Below are 19,632 nucleotides of genomic sequence, written 5' to 3'. Positions count from 1 at the left end.
AGGATCTGTTCTCTCTCCATTACTGTTTAACTTGTATATTGCAGACATACCTGTCACGAGCTCTCGTCAGTTTGCTTATGCCGATGATCTGGCAATAATTAGTCAGCATGTGGATGCTAATGTGATAGAGAGAACTTTAAATGCAGATCTGGATGTTTTGTGCACATACTTCAAAACGTGGTGCTTGAAACCAAGCCCTAGTAAAACGGAAACCTGCTTTTTCCATTTAAATAACCGGCAAGCGAATATCACCTTGAAAGTGTCACTTAATGGACGTCTTCTCCCTCACAATGCCAACCCCAAATATCTTGGAGTTACTCTCGACCGAACGCTACCATACAGGAAACATCTAACCAACCTAGCAGCCAAATTAAGGTCACGCAACATCATCATTCACAAACTTGCTGGCTCCACATGGGGAGCCTCTGCATCTACTTTGCGTACTTCAGCTATGGCGCTGGTGCTTTCCACAGCTGAGTACTGTTCTTCCATATGGATCAACAGCTCTCATGCTAAAAAGGTGGACACGGTCCTGAATGGAACAATGTGTGTCATAAGTGACACAGTAAAATTTACTCCTCTTTTCTGGTTGCCAGTGCTCAGCCACATAGAACCTCCTAGAATTAGAAGATTGAACAACTTGTTTAGAGAATACAGCAAGATATTAACCAATCCTGATCTTCCCATCCATGAAGATGCTAACGTCAGATTCAGACGCCTCAAATCAAGATCTCCTCCTATTTAAACAGCACAGGAACTTGTTAGGAGGGATTTCAATCCAAAAGCAGATTGGCAACAAGAGTGGAACAGCGTAGCTCTGACTCAATGGCGGGCATTGTTCAATTATAAGAATCTTCCAGCTGGCTTTGATTTGCCCCGCAAGACATGGGTAGCCCTCAACAGAGTCCGTACTAACCACGGGAGATGTGGTTCAATGATGTTTAAATGGGGTATGAGATCTTCCCCAGCCTGTGACTTTGGTGCAGTTAAACAGACTATCGACCATATCGTCACCGAATGCATTGGAAGGGCATTCGCTGGATCTAGCCAGGACTTTGTGGTGGCTTCTGCTGAGGCCATACAATAGCCAGAGAATTTAGATCTAAATCTTTGAACCCTTTTGCTTGCATGATTGTTTTCAATGTTATGTGTATATCTTATAATTATGTATATTATGGTTTGTGCTTACTGTTCATTTATATTTAATCTTTGTATTGTTTTGTGTACGTTACCATACGCTAATAATAATAATTCTACATTGACGTTGCTTTGAAGATAGTCTTGGTTGCAGGACTGAAGCTTGCCAGCATACAATAATTATAACACAACCTAATATCCCCAAAATAGTATAATTTCATTTAAGTTAATGTTTAAGAAAAATGCTTGTTTGTGTCCTTGTCCTGAAGTTATGCACCTCTCTTGAGGCACACCCCCAATGTACTAGCCCTCCTGTCAATCTTTAGTTTTTTTCAGTGCCAGGAATTGAACCCAGCCTTCCAGGATGACATCTAATAGTGCTAACTGTTACAGTATGGAGGTGGAGATTTATGTTAAAAGAGATACAGAAGTTTGTGTTATGTGATGACTTTCTTTTTCTTCCAGGCTATCATCCACTTTGGTAAGATTGCAAGGAAGCATGGTTTATCCGGAGTGTGTTTAGACTCGCTGTCTCGCATCTACACTATCCCTAGTGTCCCCGTCGTGGACTGCTTCCAGAAGATCCGCCAGCAAGTAAAATGTTACCTGCATATGGCCAGCATCTCAGGTGGTGGAGAACTACAAGAGGTATGATGACCAGTAAGATATCTTTATTGTAGATTTTGAGTTTATAGAATAGTACACTAGCATGTCCTGGATCTTTGGTTCGTAGGGTCTGGAAGTGATCGAATCGACCAACCTCAAGTACTTCACCAAAGAAATGACATCTGAGTTCTATGCGTACAAGGGAATGCTTCTTGCTCAGTTGGGTAAGTTACTCTTCACATTTTCATAATCAGATGTCAGACTTATAGACCCTTCAAAATAATCTTTTAGGCAGCTAAAACAGACTTTTAAAAAAAGTATTAGGTTGGTGCTAGAAGTACAGTTTAAGGCTCCTCCGAAATAAGCAGCTAAAAATAAAATTTTGCACCCTTAGAATGTATTTCTTTCTATTCATATTATAATGATTGTATTGTATGTCCAACCCTTGTCCCATTTTTGTAGAATATCTCATTTCATCTGCTGTTAGCTGTCAGCTCTAGGTTTAGTTGTAATGAGCTGATTTTTGTAGTTACCAAAACTCAAAGTTTGCTGCCTAGAAGATTATTCAAGCGACATACCCTCAAGCGTCCAAGAACTTAAACCTTTTCTTAGCTTGGTAACTACTAAAGTTCCGTTTCCAGCATCAGAATGTTTGTCTACTAGTTTCCTCTTCTACCAAGGCATTGTTGTTCCATCATCCTTAAACATCATTGTTTGAAAATATGAGAGTCTTAATGTGTATTTTCACTTTGAATTAAACACAAATGTTTAACATTACAATGTATTATGAGTACATTGTTTAACATTGCACGGTCAAGGGGCCGCGAGAAAAGGTCAAGTTATTAATAAATTTGAATTAAAAATGATAACAGAGTTCACTATATAACAATTAAAATGTTCATTTTTATGGAAAATGGAGTAAATTTAAATCTTACATTGGCTCAGAATATTATGTATAACTTATGACTCCCCTGCTATTGCATATTAAACGTAATCTCCATTTCTTGTAATGCAGGTCGTTCGGACGATGCCAACAAGGCATTTTCTGCTGCCGTTCAGATGCATGACCAGTTGGTGAGAAGCTGGGGCATGTGGGGCGAGTACCTGGAGAAACTGTTCACTCGTGAACCAACTAACATATCCTTGGGGCAGTCTGCGATAACGTGCTTCCTACATGCATGTCGTCTCCAGAACGAGAGCAAATCCCGCAAGCATCTAGCCAAGGTAATGTGCCGAACCAGTCAGTGGACTAAGGACCAAAACTACTGCATAGTATAATTGAAGTTTTCTGAAATTTCTTTTGAATAGGTACTGTGGCTTCTAACGTATGACGACGAGAAGTCATCGCTTACAGATACTGTGGATAGATACCAGGTTGGCATTGCTCCCTTACACTGGTTACCTTGGATTCCCCAACTGTTGACGTGTTTGGTTCGCAATGAAGGGAAACTCATTCTGAATCTACTCAGCCAGGTAAGTTGAAATTACAGTTTATAGTAATTCAGTACAGTATGAAAATATCATGTTTACTCACTTCTTATGTGTCCCATTTTCAGCCTTATCCCCCTCCCTCATAATTTAGTCTGCTCCTTATAATTGATTACATACAACAGCTGCATACAACCTAGAAAAGTGCTTTTACCATTCTGCTTCTTGTAATGCCACAAATGTGCATGTTGGGTTTTACAATTGCTGTGTTGTTTCTTTTTTTACTTTTTTCAGGTTACTTCTTTATTATAGTTTGTCATCCTTGTATTATATGTGGATGAGGTCCAGGGGACCATGTACAGCTACAAGATGTCTCCACTGTGTACTGTCCCTTGCTTTATCCTTCCAGTCATTCCCATTGTCGGTCTGTCTCAGGTCTTTGTGTAGTTCTTCACTCCACCTTTCCCTCAATCTGCCAGGTGGTGTCTTTCCACAATTTCACAGAAATCTATGTTATCTATTTGTGAGACATGCCCCATCCACATAATATGTTTACTTTTCGTGTGGATTATAATGTTCGGTTATTTATAGATTTGATCCAGTTCTTGATTGCACCATGTCCACCGCTCCCCAATCCAATTGTTCCATCCTTTATCACTCCAAAGATCTTACTCAAAACTTCCTATCAAAAGTATGGAGACTGTTCTTATTCTGTTTCCGGACACTACTTCCAGTTGTCTGAGAACTGAAAGATCCAATTTCTTCATCCAGTTCCTGAGAAGAAATGGGTATAGTATAGTAGAACTGGCATTGATGAGGAAGAGAGCCTATCTATTTGAAGACACTAGTTTGTATGAAGCCAGGTAGCAGGTAAGTACCTTCTGAAGAAGCAGGCCTACCCAGGAAGTGGCGCCGCTGCCTACGTGAGTCCCAGAGCACACTGACCTGGTGTGTATCATCTGGTAAGGGTCCCAGCTCAGGGTTATGAGAGGTGGCAGTAGGTATAAAAAAGCCTCTGGGCGTGGCAAGAGAAAGTCGAGGCCTCGGAAACTGTTAGAGCATCGCCCAATAGCGACGTGCAGTTGCTGGTGTTCTCGTCTGGGGGGAACTGTGAAAAATAGAAAACTGTGGAGGTCCTTGATTGACAACCCAACCCAGAAGACTGGAAATAGGAAATGAAGTAGTAGTAGTGGTAGTGGTGGTGGTAGTAGTAGTAGTACCAGTACCTCGATTCTCCGTTTTTGGACGGACCACAGAAAAAAACACGTACAACACAGGAAAACGAAAAATCCGGGAATGAATGAACCATCAACAATTTGGATAAACATCACAAAAATGAAATCTGTATACTTATAATCTTACAAAACGCCCCTAAACCAAACCAAACCACAGCCCCAATGGGCCTTCGGCCTACCAAGCGACCGCCCTTGGTCCGAAGGCCTGCAGATTACGAGGTGACACATGGTCAGTGTGATGGATCATTTCGGCCGTTATTCCTGGCTCTCTAGACCAAGGTCGCTATATCACCATTAAATAGCTCAAGTAAAGGTAATCGTAGAATGACTGAACCTGGAACCAGCCCTCGTATCCAGATAAAAATGCCTGACCTCGCCAGTAATCGAACCCGGGCCCTCCGGGTGAGAGGCAGGCAAGTTAGACCTCGGGGCTGGCTTCAAACGTTAATTACTGGTACGCGACTTAAAAATCTTGAAACTTTACATTCAGTTTTACCTGGGAAACTTCATCAGTTTCCTCTCTAAACTTCATCGTATTCCTTTGAAAACTTCTTTCAGTTCAGCACTTTTGATCAGCCAAACTCTTTGAAAAATCTAATACCCATAACGCCAAGCCAAACAACAATCAACCACAAGTAGTTTTTCATTCTCTAATCTAACAAAAAGCACATTAGATACAAAAGCGTCCAACATGATGGCAAAATCCTTCTTTTTTTTTTTAAATCTTCCATTGTAATTTGGTCACTGGTATACTGTTCCTGGTTAGTTTATGGAAATCTTGTCTCGCGTAAATTAGGCCTATGCCGACTTTTAAAGGTTATGTTGAACTCGAGAATATGGTTTCGAAACTATCAATCCTCAAGTTCTCGAATGCATTATATTTAGTTCTGCCCGTCACTAATCACAATCAAATTGGAAAGAGAAAAAATATCATTAACACTTCCGAAATGACGACTATTCGTGACCTTGAGCTCAGCTGGAAAGTGCGCTCGCTATACAAGTCGGTACCAGTGCTAAATGATACAAAGATTTTAAATGTAACATGCGCAAATAAAACGACTGCGGCTTTTATAACATTTTAACACAAAAACATGAAATTCCCAGTCTTAGAACGAAAACAGTAATAGGTAATCCTAAAACCTCCCATGGCTTTATGTATGTAAGGTGAAACATCTGTTCTGGTCTTGATAACATAATCATATACGATAATACTAAAATACTAAATTTGTGTTACTTAAGAAGGAGCCGTTTCGATTCCTGCCTGAAAGCCCAGTGACCATACATGCCTTAAGGGAAATGCCAAAAACCTCTTCGGCTTAAGGTACACTCGAAAAAAGTAAAAAAATAAACGTCTAACCCTGGACATAATGTAGACATTTTGCAAGTACGAACATTTGACGAAACTCGTTCCATCTTCAAATAGAGCTATCGAAATGCGCTCTGTCTCCTTCCAATTGTCGTGGGTACTCTCTGCTTTATGATTTCCGAGGATTCTCTAAATAATACTACCCGAATGCGATGCTAAGATGATCACTTATGCAAGTTCACTGCCGATCGCTTTTCCAGTACAGTACTTCTTCAAAGTACCGCAATGACGGGATGTCAACACCAAGATCCGTAAGTATGCCGTAGCCGTCCTTTCGTAAGATACAGTTTCTTAAAAAACGCGTGATCGAGGATTAGTGTCGACGGGACTGAAATTTCTGGAGCGTTGATCCGGGAAATCGTTTCTTCGAGGAACGGATAATGATGTACAATATTATAGGTTAGGATCCACCTTTCAATACTCCGTAATAAGATGGTAAAAAGTAGTTACAACCTGTTTAATGGGACCGGTTTCAATACATTTTAAGTGTCATCATCAGCCAATTTGCGAAGATTTTAAAACAACTAGCACATTGAATACAGGCAAAAAATTAACATTGTATCATAACGTAGCAATTCAGTAAATGTTCAAAACACAATAATCACAGTCAAGAGAGTAAACAGAACATCACTATCTTGCGCCGAAAACAAATATAGCTGAAGTTCATAAGCAGGTCAAATATTCACTTATGTAAAGTCGTTGCTAGGCAGGTCTTGTAGGCATTTGTTTCTCCGGCCGAAGAGCAAAAGGTGACGTGAATGAAGTCCTAGGAAAACAGTGTAGGATTTAATTTCGTCAAATTTCAAAGTGGATATAAAGGTTTTTAAAATAATTTAAAACGTTAAAAAAGAATAAAGCCAAATAAAAAATATATTTAAAAAATAGGAAGAAGTAATGAAAGAAATATGAGGTTCAACTCGAAACAACTTGCCGTAGTAATTGATAAAGAAATGATAAATAGAGAAAGGGGGGGACGTTAATTAGAGGGTGGTGATGGTGGTGGTGGTGGTGGTGGTTAGTGTTATTAGAGGAAATACAATTGGGCAACAATCCTTAATATAATACTAATTCGAAGAAAAAAGAAAAAGAACCGACACTTCGAAAAATGAAGATATCGGTTAAAGGAAGACAAGGGCCACGAAGGGCGTGAAAATGAAAGACTCCCTAGCCCTCGCAAACCTAATAGCATCGGGGTCGGAAAAGAACAAGAATTGACCAAGGGAGGTCGGACAGGATAGATGAAAGTGAGGAGCCTGGCACAAGTAAGTGGAAGCAATACCAGGACTCAGCTAAGGGCCCCGTGGTCGCCAACCCACGCTCTGAAGTTCAGAGCCCCTGGGGGATGGAGGATGGGAAGGAAAGAAAAAATGGAAGGGATCCGATACTTCGAAAAATGAAGATATCAGCCAAAGGAAGACAAGGGCCACGAAGGGCGTGAAAATGAAAGACTCCCTAGCCCTCGGAAAACTAATAGCGTCGGGGTCAGAAAGGAACAAGAGTTGACCAAGGGAGGTCGGACAGGATAGATGAAAGTGAGGAGCCTGGCACAAGTAAGTGGAAGCAATGCCAGGACTCAACTAAGGGCCCCCGTGGTCGTCAACCTACGTTCCGAAGTTCAGAGCCCCTGGGGGATGGAGGGTGGGAAGGAAAGAAAAATGGAAGGGATCCGATACTTCGAAAAATGAAGATATCAGCCAAAAGAAGACAAGGGCCAACGAAGGGCGTGAAAATGAAAGACTCCCTAGCCCTTCGGAAACCTAAAAGCGTCGGGGTCGGAAAGGAACAAGAGTTGACCAAGGGAGGTCGGACAGGATAGATGAAAGTGAGGAGCCTGGCGCAAGTAAGTGGAAGCAATGCCAGGACTCAGCTAAGGACCCCCGTGGTCGCCAACCCACGTTCCGAAGTTCAGAACCTCTGGGGGATGGAGGGTGGGAAGGAAAGAAAAATGGAAGGGATCCGATACTTCGAAAAATGAAGATATCAGCCAAAAGAAGACAAGGGCCACGAAGGGCGTGAAAATGAAAGACTCCCTAGCCCTCGGAAACCTAAAAGCGTCGGGGTCGGAAAGGAACAAGAGTTGACCAAGGGAGGTCGGACAGGATAGATGAAAGTGAGGAGCCTGGCACAAGTAAGTGGAAGCAATGCCAGGACTCGGCTAAGGGCCCCGTGGTCGCCAACCCACGCTCCGAAGTTCAGAGCCCCTTGGGTGAGAAGGGGGAGAACTGAGGAGGATCAAGGGGGGTGTTGCGGAAGGGGGAAGTGGCATGAGAGGGTATTGTGTAAATTGTGAAAGATTGATTCCTTATTTGTTGACTTCAGGTTATTTAAAAAGGAGATGAGAAAATCGAAAAGGGGATTGGGTTTCTCAGAAATATCATTCAGATTAAGATTTGGATTGAAAAACTGGTCAAGGTGTATAAAACAGTTTTCGGTGATGTCTAGGAGAGGGCCTTTATTTAGAGTGCTGAGAATTTCAATATCCTGGTTTATTGTAGTGAAAGCATGTTTTGTGTCATGTATGTGTTGTCCCACTGCCGAAAATCTGTTGTGCTTTATTGCATTAACGTGTTCAAAGTACCTAATTTTGAAGTTGCGACCAGTTTGACCTATGTAAGAAGAATTACAGTTGTGGCACTTAAAAACGGTATACGCCTGATTTAGAAAAGACACTTGTTCTATTTAAGGAGTGGGAATTATGTAATAATTCAAGGTTTCTATTATTAGTTCGAAAAGAAATCATAGTATTATGTTTTTTGAAGACATTAGCTATACTATAGGTATTTGCATTGAATGTGAATGTGGTGTAAGCAGCTGGTTTGGGAATATCTTTTAAGAGTGTTGTGTTAGGGCGGTGTCTAAATTTGTTAATGATTTGTTCAATAAAATAAGAATTATAACCGTTAAATTTGGCAATAGAGCGGATGATGTTTAGTTCTTTATTTAAGTTATCCTTTGATAGCGGAATTTTGAAGGCGCGGTTAACCATACTGTTGTATGAAGCACGTTTATGTGACTGTGGGTGAAAAGAGTCTTGTTTTATGGTATTAGCTGTATGTGTGGGTTTTCTGTAAATCATATATGATAATGAGGAAGGTAATCTGTTTATTGTTATGTCTAGAAAATTAATAGATTTGTTTGATTCTGTTTCAAGAGTGAATTTAATATGTGGATCAATTTTATTGAGGCTATTAAGAGTAGAAGCTGCATTGAAAACTCTATCATCCAGTATAACAAATGTGTCATCCACATATCTAGCCCAAAATAATACATGTTTAAAGTCGTCATTGTTATCAATGAAATTGTGTTCTAAAAAGTCTAGGTATATTTCTGCAAGGATCCCCGAGGCTGGAGAGCCCATAGCTAAACCATCTTGTTGATAAATTGTATTGTCGAAGATGAAGAAGTTGTTAGTAACTACTAATTTTAAGAGGGTCATAAAATCATTAATTTCAAGTTTGCTTAAGCAACTATATGTATTTAAGTTATTTTCAGTAATAGGAAATAATTTTCTGATATTAATACTGGGATACATATTGACAATATCGAAAGAGTGTAGAGAGTGGTGTGGTTGGATTTTGAAGTTATTTAATTTCTCAACTAGTTCTATGGTGTTTTTTACAGACTTATTCGATAAAAATTTGTAATTATTCTTAAGAAATTTATGAATGAATTGTGCTAATTTGTAAAGTGGGCTGGGTCTGTAATTAATAATTGGTCGAATAGGGACGTCAGTTTTATGAATTTTAGGGAGAGATTTAGCGGTTGGTAGGCCTGGATTCATGCTTAATAATTTTGTTTTTTCATGTTCAGTAAATAAGAAAGAAGAGTTCTTAAGGGTTTGTTTTAGAAGACGTTGAATTTGTTGGGTAGGATCTTTTTTTGTTATAGAAAAGGAATTATTGCTGAAGAAATTTTTGGTTTTCTCGATATAATCAACTTTATCCATTATTACTGTAGTGTTACCTTTGTCAGCTTTTGTGATGATGAGGTCCTGGTCTTTAATTTTCTTTTTGAGGTTAAGAATGTGTTTACGTTCAACGAAGGGAACAGTGTTGCTATTATCATTGGATGTGTAAATCTTATTAAGTTTTCTTTTTACATCAAGTCTAATTTCGTCCTGTAGTTCTAAAGGCATTTTTTTGATAGCCAATTCAGATTCAGTGATTGTATTAAAAAAGCTGTTATTTTTATTTAAGTTAGGCCAGTTATGTTTAGGGCCTTTTGATAGGATTAAGTTATCATTATCATCTAGGGTTGTTTTGGATAAGTTTATAACAGGGGGGTGGAACTTACTAATTATACTGTCATGATTTTTTGGTTCATTAGGTAATTTAGTAAAAGGTTTCCTTGTCGTAGAGATATTTTTGAGATTGTTAAGTTTTCTGTCTAGAATTGATTGCTTTTTGGAAAGTATGAAGAATAATTTATCGTCTATATGGGATTGAAATAAGTCCCATTGAGCACTTGATAGTAGGCGAGTTGCTTCGAGGTGAGATTCGTAAAGACGATTGTTTAGGAAAGATTTCTTCCTATAAAGGAATTTAATTTCATTGGTTAACCATATCTTGTTAATTTTCTTTTGTGTTCTTGAACAATCATAAGAATTGCGATGTCTAAAACTGGTAGGTTTAAGAAAATTAGGGGTTAAATTATGCGCGATACACTGTTCACTTCTTCATCTTCGACAATACAATTTATCAACAAGATGGTTTAGCTATGGGCTCTCCAGCCTCGGGGATCCTTGCAGAAATATACCTAGACTTTTTAGAACACAATTTCATTGATAACAATGACGACTTTAAACATGTATTATTTTGGGCTAGATATGTGGATGACACATTTGTTATACTGGATGATAGAGTTTTCAATGCAGCTTCTACTCTTAATAGCCTCAATAAAATTGATCCACATATTAAATTCACTCTTGAAACAGAATCAAACAAATCTATTAATTTTCTAGACATAACAATAAACAGATTACCTTCCTCATTATCATATATGATTTACAGAAAACCCACACATACAGCTAATACCATAAAACAAGACTCTTTTCACCCACAGTCACATAAACGTGCTTCATACAACAGTATGGTTAACCGCGCCTTCAAAATTCCGCTATCAAAGGATAACTTAAATAAAGAACTAAACATCATCCGCTCTATTGCCAAATTTAACGGTTATAATTCTTATTTTATTGAACAAATCATTAACAAATTTAGACACCGCCCTAACACAACACTCTTAAAAGATATTCCCAAACCAGCTGCTTACACCACATTCACATTCAATGCAAATACCTATAGTATAGCTAATGTCTTCAAAAAACATAATACTATGATTTCTTTTCAAACTAATAATAGAAACCTTGAATTATTACATAATTCCCACTCCTTAAATAGAACAAGTGTCTTTTCTAAATCAGGCGTATACCGTTTTTAAGTGCCACAACTGTAATTCTTCTTACATAGGTCAAACTGGCCGCAACTTCAAAATTAGGTACTTTGAACACGTTAATGCAATAAAGCACAACAGATTTTCGGCAGTGGGACAACACATACATGACACAAAACATGCTTTCACTACAATAAACCAGGATATTGAAATTCTCAGCACTCTAAATAAAGGCCCTCTCCTAGACATCACCGAAAACTGTTTTATACACCTTGACCAGTTTTTCAATCCAAATCTTAATCTGAATGATATTTCTGAGAAACCCAATCCCCTTTTCGATTTTCTCATCTCCTTTTTAAATAACCTGAAGTCAACAAATAAGGAATCAATCTTTCACAATTTACACAATACCCTCTCATGCCACTTCCCCCTTCCGCAACACCCCCCTTGATCCTCCTCAGTTCTCCCCCTTCTCACCCAAGGGGCTCTGAACTTCGGAGCGTGGGTTGGCGACCACGGGGCCCTTAGCCGAGTCCTGGCATTGCTTCCACTTACTTGTGCCAGGCTCCTCACTTTCATCTATCCTGTCCGACCTCCCTTGGTCAACTCTTGTTCCTTTCCGACCCCGACGCTTTTAGGTTTCCGAGGGCTAGGAAGTCTTTCATTTTCACGCCCTTCGTGGCCCTTGTCTTCTTTTGGCTGATATCTTCATTTTTCGAAGTATCGGATCCCTTCCATTTTTCTTTCCTTCCCACCCTCCATCCCCCAGAGGTTCTGAACTTCGGAACGTGGGTTGGCGACCACGGGGGTCCTTAGCTGAGTCCTGGCATTGCTTCCACTTACTTGTGCCAGGCTCCTCACTTTCAGCTATCCTGTCCGACCTCCCTTGGTCAACTCTTGTTCCTTTCCGACCCCGACGCTTTTAGGTTTCCGAAGGGCTAGGGAGTCTTTCATTTTCACGCCCTTCGTTGGCCCTTGTCTTCTTTTGGCTGATATCTTCATTTTTCGAAGTATCGGATCCCTTCCATTTTTCTTTCCTTCCCACCCTCCATCCCCCAGGGGCTCTGAACTTCGGAACGTAGGTTGACGACCACGGGGGCCCTTAGCTGAGTCCTGGCATTGCTTCCACTTACTTGTGCCAGGCTCCTCACTTTCATCTATCCTGTCCGACCTCCCTTGGTCAACTCTTGTTCCTTTCCGACCCCGACGCTATTAGTTTTCCGAGGGCTAGGGAGTCTTTCATTTTCACGCCCTTCGTGGCCCTTGTCTTCCTTTGGCTGATATCTTCATTTTTTGAAGTATCGGATCCCTTCCATTTTTTCTTTCCTTCCCATCCTCCATCCCCCAGGGGCTCTGAACTTCAGAGCGTGGGTTGGCGACCACGGGGCCCTTAGCTGAGTCCTGGCATTGCTTCCACTTACTTGTGCCAGGCTCCTCACTTTCATCTATCCTGTCCGACCTCCCTTGGTCAATTCTTGTTCTTTTCCGACCCCGATGCTATTAGGTTTGCGAGGGCTAGGGAGTATTTCATTTTCACGCCCTTCGTGGCCCTTGTCTTCCTTTAACCGATATCTTCATTTTTCGAAGTGTCGGTTCTTTTTCTTTTTTCTTCGAATTAGTATTATATTAAGGATTGTTGCCCAATTGTATTTCCTCTAATAACAATAACCACCACCACCACCACCACCACCACCACCACCATCACCACCCTCTAATTAACGTCCCCCCCTTTCTCTATTTATCATTTTTTTATCAATTACTACGGCAAGTTGTTTCGAGTTGAACCTCGTATTTCTTTCATTATTTCTTCCTATTTTTTAAATATATTTTTTATTTGGCTTTATTCTTTTTTAACGTTTTAAATTATTTTAAAAACCTTTATATCCACTTTGAAATTTGACGAAATTAAATCCTACACTGTTTTCCTAGGACTTCATTCACGTCACCTTTTGCTCTTCGGCCGGAGAAACAAATGCCTACAAGACCTGCCTAGCAACGACTTTACATAAGTGAATATTTGACCTGCTTATGAACTTCAGCTATATTTGTTTTCGGCGCAAGATAGTGATGTTCTGTTTACTCTCTTGACTGTGATTATTGTGTTTTGAACATTTACTGAATTGCTACGTTATGATACAATGTTAATTTTTTGCCTGTATTCAATGTGCTAGTTGTTTTAAAATCTTCGCAAATTGGCTGATGATGACACTTAAAATGTGTTGAAACCGGTCCCATTAAACAGGTTGTAACTACTTTTTACCATCTTATTACGGAGTATTGAAAGGTGGATCCTAACCTATAATATTGTACATCTTATTTCTCTATTCAATACGGAACAATAGTGAAGTTTTTAACTTTAAATGAACGGATAATGCGCGACTTATACAACGTGATTTAATTAGGATGCTCGCGGGACCACGTAATTTGAACGAATAATACGGGAAAACATAGTTTCCGGGAACGTATAATTGAGGTTCTACTGTAGTAGTAGTAGTAGTAGTAGTAGTAGTAGTAGTAGTAGTAGTAGTAGTTTGTGTGAAGATGTGGAGATTGTCCTTGCCCTTTTATGTTTTCATGTTCGTTCTTGTCTCCTCTTTCTATTGCTCGCTCTTCCACACTGGTCTGTCATTGTGTTGTCCTATTATGTGTTCATTTTCTTTTCTTTTTACACTTGTTTGTTCCTTTCCGGTATTAAAATTCATGCCATTAATATTAGTTTTGGAGTAAATAGATGTTTTGAAACACTGCATACTAAGTGCTTACTGTATGTTTTAGGTTGGCCGAATGTTTCCACAGGCAGTTTACTTTCCCATTCGAACTTTGTACCTGACATTGAAGATTGAGCAGAGAGAGCGTTACAAGAGTGCGGAGATGGCTGCCAATATTAATAAACAGGTAGGTTTGATGTAACCAATTTTTATGAGCGCTAAACTTTTCACTTTGCAAAGCAAATTTAATATGTGCTCCTGTTCCATACATACAGTGGAACCTTGGATTGCAAGCATAATTCGTTCTGGCAACATGCTTGTAATCCAAAGTGCTCGTATATGAAAGCAAGTTTTCCTATAAGAAACAATTGAAACGCGGATGATTCGTCCACAACACAAAAATATTTATTCGCATACCACTTCTAAAACAATCACTATCACTATCAGCCATATTCAATTGTTTTTACGATGTGGCCTCTTTAAGTCCGAAGCAAGGTAGGTTTTCATGAGGTCTCTCCATCTGGGACGGTCTTGAGCGATGTTCTGCCAATTGATCCCAGTAATCTTCCGGATGTCTTTATCCCATCTGTCCGGTGGTCTTCCCCTTGGTCTGAGATGATCTTTCGGACACCACTCAAGCACAAGCTTTGTCCACCTACCATCAGTTCTCCGAGCAACATGGCCTGCCCACTGCCATTTTAGGGTAAATACCCTTTCTAAAATGTCACTGACCTTTGTGACTGACCTGATGTAATCTGCTCTCTTCCTGTCTTTCTACGTCAAGCCTAGCATGAACCGTTCCATAGTTCTTTGGGTTGTTCTGAGTTTTTGCTTAACAAACTCACTCAATGTCCAGGTTTCACAACCGTAAGTCAGTACGGGGAGAACACTCTGGTCAAAGACTGTCTTCTTTAGGTGGGGTGGCATGTTGGATTTGCACTTTACCTTACCATAGAATCATTGTTGGTGTGAGGGAAACGGGAGATGACATGAGAAGAGTTACTGTGAAGCACAAATTTCACAAACGGAATCACTGCTATCTGTTGGCTCACTGGAATTGTTTTCTTTTCATGCAACTTTAACGAGAAAGCTCTCCAAGGACTGTTGCTTTTGCTTCTTTTTTGAGAATTTCACGAAAATGTGACAATGCATTGTCATTGAACTGATTCATCGCTCGCACTGCTACAGCCTTATTCGGGTAGTGTTTCTCTACAAAATTATGCACCGTTTTTCACATTTTGCACTTCTCCTGAATCTCAGTTGAAGTGAGAGATTCCACTGACTTTTCCTACTCCTGTTCCCCGGACGAGATCTCCTCCATAACCTCCTCCTGTTGTTCACGATACAGGTCCATCAGTTCGTTAGTAGTCAGTTCCTGGCTATGTTCTTCCACCAGCTCTTGAATGTCCACATCATTCACCTCCAGCTCCATAGTCTTCCCTAAGGACACAATTTCATCGACAATTGGCGGCTCATTGTCACCAACAATCCCCTCAAAGTCACATCCAAGAACACAGTCAGGCCACAGCTTTCCACAAGTGGAAGTGAGAGTTCTCTTGGTGATTCCATCCCCGGCTTTATCGATGATTTTCAGGCAGTTCACAATAGGGAAATGATTTCTTCCAAACTCACGGAGGGTAGGGTTTCTTCCTTCGGTCACTTCGAAGCATCGCTGAAATAGTGCTTTGGTGTATAGCTCCTTGAAGTTTGAAATACTGTAACTTACTGATTCATAGGCTGGAGTATTATTGGGAGGAAGGAACTTAACCTTAACGAACTTGAATTCCTCCAGTAAGTCGTCGTCAAGGCCTCAAGGCTTGGTTGATGAGCAGGAGCATTGTCCATAACCAGCAAGACTTTGAGCAGCAGATTATTTTTCTGAAAGGTATTTCTTCACTACAGGGCCAAAAATCTTGTTCATCCATTCAACAAAGGCACAGGGAAGGCGAAAACGTAGGCACATGTGACGCTCGTATTGCGGAACCTCACTCGCTTATCGAGCTACAATTTATTTAAAATGTTTGCTCATCTTGCAAAACACTCGTAGACCAAGTTATCACATTCCAAGGTTTCACTGTATATATCTCCATCTTTTGATGGAGTAATATTGGCTATACATGTTTCGGCTCCTTCGAGCCATCTTCAGTGATGAAAAGTTAAAATTTTCTTGTTTCTGGCATTTGTTTGTTCCTTTCCAGCATTAAAATTCATGGCATTTTAACTTTTTGTCACTGAAGATGGCTCAAAGGATCCGAAACATGTACGACCAATATTACTCCATCTAAAGATGAAGATACATATGTATTGGACAGGAGGACATATTAAATTTGCTTTGTAAAGTGAAAACCATCAATACAGAATAATTTTAATATCTTGTAATAAGCACTAAACTTTATCTTCAGTGTCATTGTTTTATTCTTCTTACTCTCTTTCATTCAGACCATCCGTGGACCACGCTTGATAGTCTTTACTTTGTTTTGCCATCTCTGCCACTACTTTTCAAATCTTATCTCACACTTTTGTATGTTCTTTTATGTAGGATCTTTTCTTCTTTACTGACACCTTTTTTGTCTGCTAGAAACCTCTGAACTTCTTGATTTGTTGTCCAGATCTTTCTCTGTCCTCTGTGTCTTTTTCTTTCACCCTAATCTCGGTCAAGTCAGTTCTCTGTTCCTGAAACTACCGTAATTACCTGAATAATCCCCGCACCCTCATTTTAGGAAGGCTCATTTTGGAAAAAGTGAAATGAACTAAAATTCCTTCCATCGAAAGAGTAACAAACATTTTGTATCACTCCGCGAGGTCCACATGGTTTTTACGCAAATGTGAACATGTAAATTTACGGATATAGCTGCTCTGCCTGAGATGATAAAAATAGTACATTATCACTGCTATGAAATATATTTTCCATGAAAATGAGCAAGTTGGCCTACTTACGTGACAGGTATTTCATTAATCTGAACTTGCAATAGGCTTGATTCCCTCCCTGTAGATGGGAAGATTCATTGTCTCTTGCATCACTAGAATCATCTCCTAAATTGCTTACAAGTTCGTCACACTCCACGTCTAAAACACTTCTCACACATAGTCTCTATTTACTCAACAGTAACATGACCAGTGGTGGATAATTCTTTTCGTGCAATGTAAACACTTGAGAAAAACACACCGGCGAAATCTGATGTTAGTTTTGCTATACAGTAAACGCTCATTAATTATAAGTCTTTGTAATACAGAAATCGGACTTCCAATTACGTGATTTTAAATTAACAGCCATCTTGTAATTCAGAAATGCCAACCCTCGCCAGTTTTCGCGGATTCTTCTTTTCCGCGTACTGCTTGCTACGTGATATTGTGGCATTCCTTAAAACGCTGAATACAAAAGAATTACAATTTCACTCTATTTTCAACTATGACACACACTATAGACACACCAAAGTGAGTGAAAGTGCGGAAAGCTACCCCTGCACGTTCCGGAAGACGCGTTCTATCGTGACGCGGAGAAATTTTGAATTTAAATTACTCTGTAAAATACGGTACTATTTAGAAAAAAATGTAAAGTCAGTTTAGAATTAAAAGTCTGAATTGTTTTCTGTTTAAATGTGACAGATGGGGACAGTTTTCTTCCATCTACGATTGCACAAAGCATAACTGTACACTCAGCATCAAAAACTAGGTGAGCCAGGAGCGTGTTGGCAATCTTGACGCAAATAAAACCCGCTCCCCAATTTCGTACCTCAAAATTTTTTTTAAATATGCGGGGATTATTCGCGTAAATACGGTATTTTGTATGTTTCTGATTGTCTAAAGAACTTCTTAAGATTCATTTCATCAGCCAGTTTCTGAACATCCTCATGAAGTGTCTATAGAACTGTGCTGTTTTGTTTCCTCATTAGTTCAACCATGTCTTCTGGTACAATTCTCTCTGTGTCTGAGTTTCCTGACCACCTGTCTATCTTTTTTTCTAATGTCTTCCAATCCACCTTTACATAACAAGTTTTCTTCACCTTATCCTAGTTATTTTTGAAGTTGCTGGAGCCACCCAGGCTTATTTTGGTTTTGGCCAGGGGTTTAATCGTAAGTACTCACGCGGCGGACCATGCTCGACAATATTATACATAATATATTGAACATATATAAATATATTAAACATAAAGCATATAAAACAATTATAAATATATTAAATGTATAACCAAAGTATGTTTAATATATTTTAATATTAAATAGTTATCACTTGTAAAGTGAAGTGTATTGATTGGGTGGACCATTAAACGTAACACTACTTCTTTATTTAAACTGTATCAATACGGATTTATATGATGAAGTTTGTAAATTGTATAAATGCCGTCATGTCGGAAAAAATCGTATGTAGTGTTTCCATATCCCTGTTGGATAGTTGTTATTCGTGAATTCAGTATTACTTTTTCTCGCTCAACACATTCGTTTTCCTTGTCCCATGGAGAAACGTCTTAACGAGGTTTTACTGTATTTGTTGTTCAGCTATGCCTTCGAAGATAATCCTTTGTCAGAATTATTAAAAATTAAAATAATGCTTATAAGACATTGTAAATCTAGTTTCTATTTATTACCAGAACACGTAGCTTTAATGGATACTAGAATGATTTTCTGATTCCAGTAACAGACTGGTTTAGAAATTAGGGCTCAGAAATAGTATTGGTGTCGATTTGTACAGGTTCAAATCAAATTAATCAAATTAAATTGTAAATTAAATCAAATTGTATAGGTTTTTAAAAAAAATCCCTGAATAATTTTTTCAGCTTGTTTTATTATGTGTTTAGTATAGTTTAATATGTATATCTTTCATTATGTCCTTATACACTTATTTTTTAATATACTGTATTTCTCAGATGCCATGTGTGAACCATACAATATATTAATACCACAATAAAAATTTTACTGTTACAGGGAACCTCTGGTACGGGTGATGCTTCAGGTGAGTCTAACCCAGTCTTAACAAACTTTATTTCAACTTTAAACAGTTATTTCTGAAATGATTTGATCTGTTGATACGATTTATTTTTACAAGTTGCTTTACGTCGCACCGACACAGATAGGTCGTATGGTGGTGATGGGACAGGAAAATGCTAGGAGTGGGGAGGAAGTGGCCATGGCCTTAATTAAGGTACAGCCCCAGCATTTGCCTGGTGTGAAAATGGGAAACCACGGAAAACCATCTTCAGGGCTGCTGACAGTGGGGTTTGAACCCACTATCTCCCGAATACTGGATACTGGCCACACTTAAACAACTGAAGCTATGGAGCTCGGTATTTTGTTATTATTATCAATTACGTTGTTAGTAAGCATGTGTTCTCTTACAGAACCACTTTAGTGGTTTATAAAACCCTACCGTATCCTGACCATTTCCCTTATGCAGAACTTGTTGTACCGAGCAAGCTGGCTGTGCGGTTAGAGGCGCACAACTGTGAGCTTGCATTCGGGAGATAGTGGGTTCGAACTCCACTGTCGGCAGCCCCGAAGATTGGTTTTCCGTGGTTTCCCATTTTCACACCGGGCAAATGCTGGGGCTCTATCTTAATTAAGGCCACAGCCGCTTGCTTCCTACTCCTAGCCCTTCCTTATCCCATCGTTGCCATAAGACTTACCTCTGTCGGTACGATGTAAAGGGGGAAAAAAAAGGAACATGTTGTTCACATCTATCTCATTGAAACTTCACTGTATATAAGATGCTGGTGGTTGTGATTATTATATAAGAGGAAGTACAACTGGGCAACCATCCTCTATC

General features: G+C 39.4%; 1 protein-coding gene across 1 annotated transcript in view; it reads left to right on the top strand.

The window, feature by feature from the left end:
- Nipped-A (Transcription-associated protein Nipped-A) overlaps window positions 1-19,632 on the top strand; it is a 347,371-nt gene that overhangs the window by 267,289 nt on the left and 60,450 nt on the right. The window contains exons 52-57 of the mRNA XM_067157840.2: window positions 1,603-1,785; window positions 1,871-1,967; window positions 2,759-2,967; window positions 3,052-3,216; window positions 13,939-14,058; window positions 18,795-18,822. Of these exons, the coding sequence (XP_067013941.2) occupies window positions 1,603-1,785; window positions 1,871-1,967; window positions 2,759-2,967; window positions 3,052-3,216; window positions 13,939-14,058; window positions 18,795-18,822 (802 nt within the window). The remainder of the gene's footprint in view (window positions 1-1,602; window positions 1,786-1,870; window positions 1,968-2,758; window positions 2,968-3,051; window positions 3,217-13,938; window positions 14,059-18,794; window positions 18,823-19,632) is intronic.

This window comes from Anabrus simplex, chromosome 14 (genome assembly GCF_040414725.1).
Source record: "Anabrus simplex isolate iqAnaSimp1 chromosome 14, ASM4041472v1, whole genome shotgun sequence".
Lineage (NCBI taxonomy): Eukaryota > Metazoa > Arthropoda > Insecta > Orthoptera > Tettigoniidae > Anabrus > Anabrus simplex.
Note: the sequence above shows the minus strand (reverse complement) of the source record. Positions and strands in the feature narration are given on the sequence as shown.